Raw genomic sequence first — 10343 nt, forward strand, 5'->3', positions numbered from 1 at the left:
AGGGATGCTTAACATCCTGTGATCCTGGGCAAATTACTTAGGGCCTAATTACGAGCTCAGCATGGTATCAGACCGCCGAACCTGTGGTGAGGGTGCAGTGGTGGTCAGGTACTGCTGCAACAGTGGTCGGACCACCGTATTACAACTACGGCCATAGGACCTCCATGGCACCACCACAACTGCCAGGGAACTGCGTTCACTGGTGGAACTGCACTCACTGGTGGTGTTGCGGTGGTATGCGGCAGCAGTATGCTTGGCAGGGGTGCTGCAGTCCCACCAAGCATATTACAAATTCCCTCACTGCCAGTGGTCTCATGGCGGTGTTCACGCCATTAAAAAGCTGCCGGTGAGGAAACTGGTGCCTCATGCCATGGGGATGCCTGCAGGGGGGATATGGTGTGCCCACCAGTCTGCATGCACGCCCAGTTCCAGGGCCAGCCAAGTAGTCATGCGCACTTAAGCAGTGCAAACCACTTTTTATCCCTGCTATGGCCAGCCCTCCCATGCCACAGGCTTTAACAGGAAAAACAAAATGATAATAACTATAGTTATCATTTTATTTTTATTTTTGAGCAGTGGGGTGACGCTCCTCTCTCTTAGCGGAGGAGTCGCCACTCCAAATCAAACAGAAGAATTAGATTTTGTCAATTGTAGGGCGAGCTTTCTGGAAGCTGAACTGTTCAGTGGGCAATACCTTTGCTGCTCCCACCAAGTATCTAAATGATATAATTAAAATTTGACCAAAATATTCCCAGTGATGCCTAAAAGTGGAATTGGAAGATAATTTTCTGGAAGGTTACGATCCACTTTTTTCACAAAAAGGAATGATATTACTACCATGCCAAGACTTAGGGACTGTGTCTGTCTTTAAACAAAAGTCGAAGAGTGGCTGTAGGATACCCACCTATGAATAGGGGTCAACTTTAACCAGCTAATCGTCTACATTATCCGGTCCCTGTGCATGACTATTATTTAATTCTAACATAACACGTGAAATTTCATCAACGGTAGGTTCGAGGGACCTGGGGCCTCTATTATTAAGAAAGCTTCTCAAATCGGAAAAGTCATAAGAAGTAGATGCATACAAAATGCAAAAATAGGAAAGCCAAGTGTCTTCATCTACTGGGATAAGAGTTTTGTTAGTGCCCTACCCAAGCTTTTGGCTATTATAAACCAAACTTCGGTATGTTGCAGAAGAGAACCGCTGACTGATCATGACTCCATAACTTTGCTTCTTGAATATTTTTGTACATATTCTCTTCTGGCTTTTTGCATTAAGAGACCCTAAATATGTGAGAGTTGTCAAACTGCTTCAGAACCCCATTAGGTAATAAGGTATTATTAAAATTAAATAATGTTATCTGTGCTGAGGAACCAGACAGAAAGTTAATTCTTGGGCTTTTTCAAATATTTATTAGTAATCCAAATCAATGGTAAAGTAGGATTTGAATTACATATTTAACTAAAATTACTTTTAGAAAATCATCTTTTGTCTGCATAAAGCCTCTGGAAGCCAATTTGCATGAGCTACCAACTGGTACCCAGGAGCTGAATAATAGCTACTTGATGGAGTGTGAACTTGCTCCCAGAGCTGAGACAAAGGCCTTGGGTGTGGGAATGTCTCCTGTTCCCCTGACCGCATGACCATCTGGGCAGTTCCTAAGAATGTAGTTATCTTCAAAGAGGCCTACCCTCTCACAGGTAGATATATTAACACCAGGGCATAACACCTCTTTTGTCCTGTTAACCAGCCATGCACCAATCCTAGTGGGATAGGAGCTACCTGCAGATCCTGTTTTGAGTTACAATAGAGGAGGGGTTGCTTATTTTCCAGGCCACACTCTAGGGTAGGTATAGGACTTTTGCACAAAGCAAGAAAGGTTCTGCCATCTCTGTTCTAGGTACGGAGTGGAACTGTGGGATTGTTTGTAGTAGAGCACACAGAACCTGTTGCAAAGCTAGGTAGGTTTGCTCCGGGAACATTTGATTTATTGTTAGGGAAGGGCGAGGAGTCACCCACACCAGCAGGCTAATGCCAGTTGGTGGAGCACCCCTGGGACCCTCGTCTGATCACTACTGCCCTGTGGAAGACATAAGAAATCCTGAACCCACTTTTGAGGCCTGCGAGGAGAACTTTAAGGGCTGGACCTCCTCCCACTTGAACCCAGGACTACAAAATGGACTCAAAATGTCAGTTGGCTGACCTCCTGTTATGCTACGTTGACACAAATGCTGTAAGAAGCCCCCTTTCCAGAAAGAGCCTAGCTGGCCAGTTACAAATGGACCTGCCCTAGACTGCACAGTAGCTTTTTTTGGAGTGAGTCCGGACCCCCAAGTCCTGTTCCTGAGGTCCTGGAACCGTTGGCTGGTAACAGAGTGTATTCATCCTAGCCAAATTTAAAAAGCTGGTGCTTAGAAACATTTTTCTAGCTTTTTTCCTGGAGAACATCTGAGAGAGAGGGACAAGCCATCCTAACAAGGGTGCATGGCTAGTGGCATGGCTTTGCTACAGCTCCTGTTACATTTTCAGGTGTCCCTTCCTGCACATAAACAATCTTTAAATGGCATTGTGTAACTTCTTTGTGTGCTACTTATGCAGCATGCATAGAAGTTGAAAAATAAATTTTTTTTTTAAAGATTTAGTGATGTTACTGCTGATTTTCCTGCTATTAAAGCAAACATTGCATGCAGGAAGCTCAAATCCATGCATTCTTCCATACCATGCAAAACACTTAAACAGTGTGTCTTTACAAGTTTTAAAACTGCCCCAACATTCCAACATCGGACACATTTTTGCCTATCTAATTCATAATGAGGGCCACTTTTATTTTGGAGCCAGGGCCAATTTTCTATCCCAGTCCCATCTTTAAGAGAGGACATCTCGGACTTCTCCCACTTAATTTGGATGCCTGAGATCCACCATGTATCACTATTTCTCTTCAAGATTGGTCCCAGGGCCATTAGTAAACAACAAAAGGGCATATGTACAAGCCCCTATTACCACCACAACATCATTTTTAGGTACGTTGTGGGGGCGATAGCGGCTGCGCCTTATGTACAAGACAGCGTTAAGCCACTTAATGTCACTTAACCCTGCCTTGTACATAAGACATCCTTTCACACTATGGTAGCGTGAAAGGGGCGTGCAGTGGGTATTGTGGTGGGCATTCCACGGCAACACGCATTGTATTTTGATGCTGCCCTCTATGTACAAGGGTGGCGTACATATGAGGCAGCACCAAGAAAACCCTGGTCTTAAGTTGGCGAAACGAGGAGAAATGCATTATTTCTCCTTGTTTTTGCTTTTTCCATGTGTGCTGCCTTGTGCAGCAGACATGGAAAAAGTAAAATGCCACGGTTTGTTTATGCGCAGGAAGGTGTCCCTTTCTGCACATAAACAAACCTTTAAAAAAAACGCAATTTTGTCACTTTCATGTGTGCTGCATGATGCAGCACACACGAAAGTGAAGGAATGGCATTTCTAGGATTGTTTATGTGCAGGAAGGGACACCATCGTACACATTAACAATCCTCCAGTGCACGCAGACACCCTTGCTGTGCCTGCATTGGCGCTAAGTTGCTAAACTTAGCGCCAACGCAGGGGGAAACACAAGGCTGCACCCCATTCTTGTAAATATGGTGCAGCCTTACGTTTCAGAAGTGGCAGAGCGTTTCGTTAAGCAAAGAGGCTAACGACCTGCTCTGCCACTTCCTTGTACATATATCCCATAATGTCATCCTCCTACAATGACAACAGTTCTCGCTCAGTCAGGTAAGGGGTGCTGATCATTTACAGAAAAATAAAAATGTATCTGGAAGTTACATGCATAATGAAAGCTAAATAATTTTTCTATGACGTATAATCTCGGTACAACATTAGAACAAACACATTGTTTTCAGATATGCACCTTATAAATAGGTGAGTGGCAGACCTGCATCCCATCTCTTCTGCCTCCATCATATTAACCACGAAGGAGATTGTAAATGTAATTTATGTTGTATGTCGAAATAATAATATACTTGTCGCTGTAAATAGATTTGGAGTCTCCAAGAGCTCATACACAGACACTGAACACTAGTGTTTTCTAAACTTTTTTAATTTTCAACAGGGGCCATTTTATCTGAACGTTGTCAAAGGAAAACACAGAAAAAGCACAGCATTTCCAGACTCTGCCTGCTGCAGCGAATCTATCAGTGAGAACTCTTTCCAAGACTTTCCCCCAAAGATGCATTTGTTTTTAGCCTCTCTATTCCTGGAGTGCACCAAGGGAAACATTGATTCAGATATTTATTTCATTTGGTCTCTCGTGTTCATTGATAACAGCCCTACAAAGTTTTTGAGGCATTACAGTAAATCTGTTCATTGCCTGCGCACTGGCATAGGCAAAATCAGGACTTCGGGAAATTACACTGCTAACAGTGCATAACAGTGCATAAACTATCTTTGTAACACTTTAAGTTAGACTGTGGGGCTCTATCGTGACCAATATGTGCATGCGCAAAAATGGGTTTATGTAAATGTATGCAAATATAACCAATCAGCGCTGATTACCGATGAGGGTGTTTGCATGAAGTGGAGATTAGGCATATCATTGAAAGAAACGCGGTTCCACATGTGCACACAAATTCGCGTAAACCCATGCTTGCACATGGGCACTTTGTTCATGATATGGCCCTTGAGACGTAGAAGGCACAGCTCAGAAAGCCGGAGAGGCATCCACTTGTGCTATTTGCAGCTTATACTTTCTGGCTTGTGGTATAGAAGTTGTGAACAGCACCGTTTTTTGTAAAAACTGATGCAAAGCTTTGATCGGCTCCTGTGTGCATATGCAGAACCTCTTCATGATACATCCATTAGAGCCTCAACAGGACAAGAACAGAAAGTGTTGGAGGACTCTTTAGGGTTACAATACAATTGGATTTGTATAGCCCTGCTTATCACCCGTTAGGGTATGCAGGGGTGGGGGTGATTGCTGCTGCTGCGGGCTATCTGTTGAACAGCCAGGTTTTCTGTTTCTTTCTGAATTCTTGCATGGTGGGTGTTCATCAGAGTTGCAGAGGGAGTTTGTTCCAGAGTTTGGTGGCCACGTCGGAGAAGGTGTGTCCGCCGCTTCTGTTATGGATGCGGGTTGTGGGCCAGGTGGAGGGACCCAGAGCGTAGTTGTCTTGTTGGTGGGTAGAAGTTTTAACTTTGCGGTTGAGGGTGGAAGGGAACGAGTTGTGAAGGACTTTGTAGGCATTGTGGTTCTGAAAATTCTGGACTCGTGTAATAAACTTTGTCGTAGCATGACGATTTTTATATCAAAAGACCGAGAATGGCTAGTACACTATGTACAAGCATTTTCGTCATATTCCAGTAACGATTTCACCTCGAAATCGCCATTTTCGTCCTGAACCCTTGGCTTCCATTTTGTGTACGGCAGCCATTTTGTGAGTTGCCCTCACATAGGCTTATAACTACAGCCAAATTCGATTCCAAAGGACACGTACACCTTAATTGACTTTTCTGTGACCTGGGCAAGCTGGAATCATTGCCCCAGGCCGAACCTGCCCGGCCAGTTCCTTTCCCTGTGGCCGAACGAGATAGCATCAAGGCACAGCCTGCCATAAACCTTTTACATCACACACACACCCTGCCTAATCTTGCTCACACCTGTCCCTGTTTCTTTACATATGTCTTGCTTTACAGGGAGGAGGTGCCCGTTTTTATTGGGGGTCCACCGATATCTGATGAAAATGTTGGGCCTTGCCGGGTAATTTGTTGTGGGCTGGACGAACTGAAATGTGGGCTTGTCATCATGACTCTGCTTTTCCTTTGTAATGAAAATATGTGAATAGTCTACTGTAAATCTAAGAATGTTTGCCTGGAGCTTAATATTTTGTATAAAAAGAGAAGCCTGGCTTTGTAAGATGGAGCAGTCTCCTGAGAATATACACACTGTGTTGTTGTACTTCTAGGACGCCTGTTACTTGGTTGCAGACAATAAATTCAATCTTTGACTTCACCTAGAAGACTCTGAGTTTCTGTGTCTGAATCAGGAAAGTACTCGAGGTCTTAGGGTGTACCCTGACACCGCTGGGTTACCAGTTTGGTACCGGTTCTGAAAAACCCAGTACCTCAGCTGGCGCCTAACGTGGGCGTGGGGCGATACCAACGGTACCGGTCCAAGCCAGAGGTTCGTGAGGAGCTTCGTGTGAAAATTCTGGAGGAAGGCCGCCACTTCATCGACCCCTGCATGTCGACATGGTCCGAAAGTCTTTGCTGCGAGGTTCCCCGCTTCCCGACGGCTACGACGGACTGCTGCCCTGGCTATCGCCCTTATTTGGACCCTTGATGTTTGGTAGAGCAAAACGATAGACGAGTCTTCTGGTGACGTCATCGATATTTCAGTTAAGTATAAGTGGAGCGTCTCCCAGTCCTTAGTTTGGTTCTTAGTTTGGGTATCCCTTCGGGATCTTTGATTTGAAACTTGCAAGTACCAAAGCCGAAGGACTCGTGTATTCACGAGACTATCGTAATCGCTAATCCTTTGAAGTTTGAAGCTAGACTAGAGAGCGAAGATGTCTGGTCTTAGCAGACTTGGAAATTTGTTTTGTCTTGGTTGTAATAATAGGGATTCCCGATTGGAGGACTCGTGTCCGGTTCCTCCGATTGGAACTCCAACTTATGAACTGTATGTGAAACATGGAGTAGGCCCCATCACATATAATGAAGTGTGGATCAAATACACCAGAAAAGATGGTGTTTTAAAATGGCCCCAATATGGTAGCTTTGACACGGAAATCTTAGATAACCTTGAAGTTAAACTTTTTAAGAAGAAAGCCCGGCCGGCGATGTTTGACTCTTTCCGCCTGTGGCGTAAGGAAGCCAAACAGAAGGAAATTAAATTAGCGAAGAAAAATAAGAGAGAAAGGGGTATTTCGATAATGCAAGCTGCTATGCAGTTCAAAGATAACGAAGAAGAACAGATGAGTGAGCAGTTGCACAGGCAACGTAAAATGGTAATAGATAAATGCTATCCAGTTTTGCCGCCTCTTCAGCAAGATGCAGCAAAAGACCTTGAAAAAGACCCCCTAATGTCACATTTGTTAAGTTCGCCACCCCCTTATGCGCAAAATGCTACGGCACCTCCGCAGCCTTTAGCTGCGCAACCTGTGATTGCATTGCCTCCTGCTACTCCACAGCACCCACCAGCTGCTCTTCAACTGGCTCCTGCTCCTCCGGTGCAGCCTCCTCAAGGGCCACCGGCTTTGACATCTGCTCTTCCTCTACTTCCTACAACTTTGACTACTGTAACGACTACCACTCCTGGTACTCCTCCTGACACTGCTTCTGCATCTGCCTTGGCTCACCCTGCTTTTCCGCTTGTCTTTACATCAACTTCTCCTTCTGTTCGACAAAGAGTGGCTAGCACTGTCAGTAGTCTCCTACATCCTTTCTTTGGGGCGACGAGTACGACCCTTACCTCTGAGCGTAAGCAGTTGCGTAGTCAACTGCCTGACTCTAGGGAGAAGGAAACGTTGAATTGTTTGGCACATAAATGGGTTACTGACCCGGGAAAATATGATTTAGAATGTGTTATGGATGTCTTCCATCAGTGGGAAGCATCGAAGCAGAGATAAGTTTTTGAGAAAATGTGTACTTTTCTGTGTGAAGATTTAGAGGACAATGACTTGGACTCTAATCCGCCCGAGTTGAGCCATGTACGGTTTGAGTTTTCAAAAGGCGCAATTGTGGGTTCGGATGTTAAGAAAGCAGTTGTGACATTGTTGTCGCTTAGGACTGAAGGTGTTTCCAAGTCGTTGTTTGAGTCTGATTCTTCTGTTAGGAAGAAGGGGAGACAATATCCCATGAGAGAAGTTCCCCCGGTTTGGAGAGATGGGGACGCGAATGCTAATCCGATTATTCTGCCACACTTTCAGCGTGTGTGGATACATGTTCCATGGAAGCGAGCTGAAGTTTTGGCCCTTAAGCAGACATTGCCTGATCCCCGTAAAAATCCTGCAGGGTATTACAAGGAGTTGTCACAGACTGCTGGGGCATGTATGATGAATTTAGCGGATATAGACATGTTGTTTGGGAATGTTGTTCCACAGCCTTTATGGGGAAAGATTCGTCATGCAGATCATGATCAGGAGTTAGGTGACTCAGGGGCTAATATTGCTGCTGCAGATGACCGACAAGTTGGTGGTGCTAAACCTGAGCCTTTAGTAGCAGAACTTCCAGGTAAGATCATTGATTACATGAAGACTTTAATGCCTGCCATGCGAGTAAATTGGGATAAATTGTCTGCGTGTAAGCAGAAGAAAGATGAAACGGTGTCAGATTTCTTCACCAGGTGTGAGGAAACGTTTGTCGACCACAGTGGTCAAGATATGAGTACAGAAGGTGGTCAACTGTTATTCGTCGATAAGTTCGTGCACAATTTACTTCCCGAGTTGTGTAAAAAGTTGAAAGATTCAGAGAGTTCTTGGGCAGTTTCCTCTTCAGCACAGATATTGGCTACTGCCCAGTACTACGAAAATAGGGACAAAGATGAGAAAGATAGAGCAGAGAAGAAAACTAAAGAGTTAAAAATGAAGGTTCTGTTACAGCAAGCGTATCCGCCACGTGGTGGTGGTGGCCAGAATAATGGTGGTCAGAATAACTATCAGAATAATTATCAGCAGCCTCAACAGTATCAGAGAAACTCGCAAAGAGTCAAGTCTACTCAACCACGTGTCCCTGTAGGTCCCAATCAGTGTTCATATTGTAAGGAAGAGGGTCATTTCAAGTATAGCTGCCCTGTTTTGTTACAGCGCGCGAATGGTGTTTCAGGTGCACGAGGTCGAGGTGTTCAGCAAACACCTAGAGGTAGAGGACATGGAAATTTCCCCCAGAACGCTCGCATCTTTCCGCCTCAAAATTCAATGAATAGTTTTGATCAGCAGAATAACGCGTCTGGTAGGACGGCTCAGTACTATGCTGATGATTACTATGCAGAAGATGAGCATACGGAAGGTAATGATTGCTAGGACAGCCATAGACAAAGAGAGGGATTTGTTTCAGTTCCAGTAGATCAGAGTGGACCTTACGTTGAGGTGATTACATCAGGTGTGTCAGAACCTTTTCTGTTGGATACTGGTGCTACAAAGAGTTCTATTATGCACTCCAAACTCCCTGGCGTACCTTTGTCTGGCGAAATGAATGTTTCTGTAGGTTTTTCTGGCGCCCCGGTTAGGAACCTGATTTCTAGTCCTATGTCCCTTTCTGTTGGTCCTTGTGAATTCGAAGCACCCCTTATTCTGACAACAGGTTGTGGTGAAAACTTGTTGGGATTGGATCTGTTAGAAAGATTGTATGCGACTTTGTACTGTTCTCCTTCGGGAGTACAACTTACACTGGGTAAGAAAGTGGTTTCTCCAATGTATTTGTCAAGGGATAAACTTCCGACAGAATTGTCGTTTCTTCCTAACATTCTTTGGGCTACTGGTCCTAATGATGTGGGTCTTTTGGAAATACCACCATATGTTGTAACATTGAAAGCCAATGTTAAAATGCCACGCATTCCCCAATATAAAATTTCTAGTGAAGGTGAAAAAGCTTTACTAGCGATCATTTATGATCTGATTGAAAGAGATGTGATTGAAGAGACAAGAGGCAACGTTTGCAATAGTCCTGTTCTGCCTGTTTTAAAACGAACTGACCCTTCCCAGCCACCTGTTTACAGATTTGTAATTGATCTTAGAGAGGTCAATAAGATCGTTGTGCCACAATTTCCAGTTGTTCCTGACATTACTGCCCTATTGACTATGATTCCAGCTTCTGCAACCTAGTTTTCGGTGATTGACTTGAAGAATGCTTTCTTCAGCATCCCGATTGCTGAGGAGAGTAGGGATATTTTTGGCTTCAGTTTAGGAGGTCGAAGCTTCCGCTTTAAACGCGCTCCCCAGGGCTACTGTGAAAGTCCATCAATATATAGTCAAGCTCTAAAAACACAGCTTGATACGATTGTTTTACCTGATGGCGCTACCCTCATTCAGTATGTTGATGATTTGCTTGTTGCTGCAGATACCGAGGAAATCTGTAAAGAAGCCACGTTGTCTTTATTGCGTCATTTGTGTGAGTTGCATCACAAAGTGTCTCTCTCTGAAATCGCAATATTGTCGACAAGAAGTGACCTACTTAGGTCATCTCTTATCGAAGGAGGGAAGGAAACTGACCCCAGAAAGAATTCAGGCAATAGCAAAATTGAGTGTGCCAAGAACACAGAGAGAAGTGCGTGCTTTCTTGGGTATTACATCGTACTGTAGACAGTGGATACCAAATTCTTCCTTGCTGGCCAAGCCCTTGGTGGCATTAA

The 10343-nt window shown here is 44.4% G+C and overlaps 1 protein-coding gene across 1 annotated transcript; it reads left to right on the forward strand.

The window, feature by feature from the left end:
* The first annotated feature begins 6561 nt into the window (after positions 1 to 6561).
* LOC144753042 (uncharacterized) lies at positions 6562 to 9015 on the forward strand. The gene is given in 1 exon segment (XM_078640843.1): positions 6562 to 9015. A coding segment is annotated over 1 exon segment (2454 nt).
* The last annotated feature ends 1328 nt before the right edge of the window (positions 9016 to 10343 follow it).

The sequence above is a fragment of the Lissotriton helveticus genome, chromosome 5_1 (genome assembly GCF_964261635.1).
Source record: "Lissotriton helveticus chromosome 5_1, aLisHel1.1, whole genome shotgun sequence".
Taxonomy (NCBI): Eukaryota; Metazoa; Chordata; class Amphibia; order Caudata; family Salamandridae; genus Lissotriton; species Lissotriton helveticus.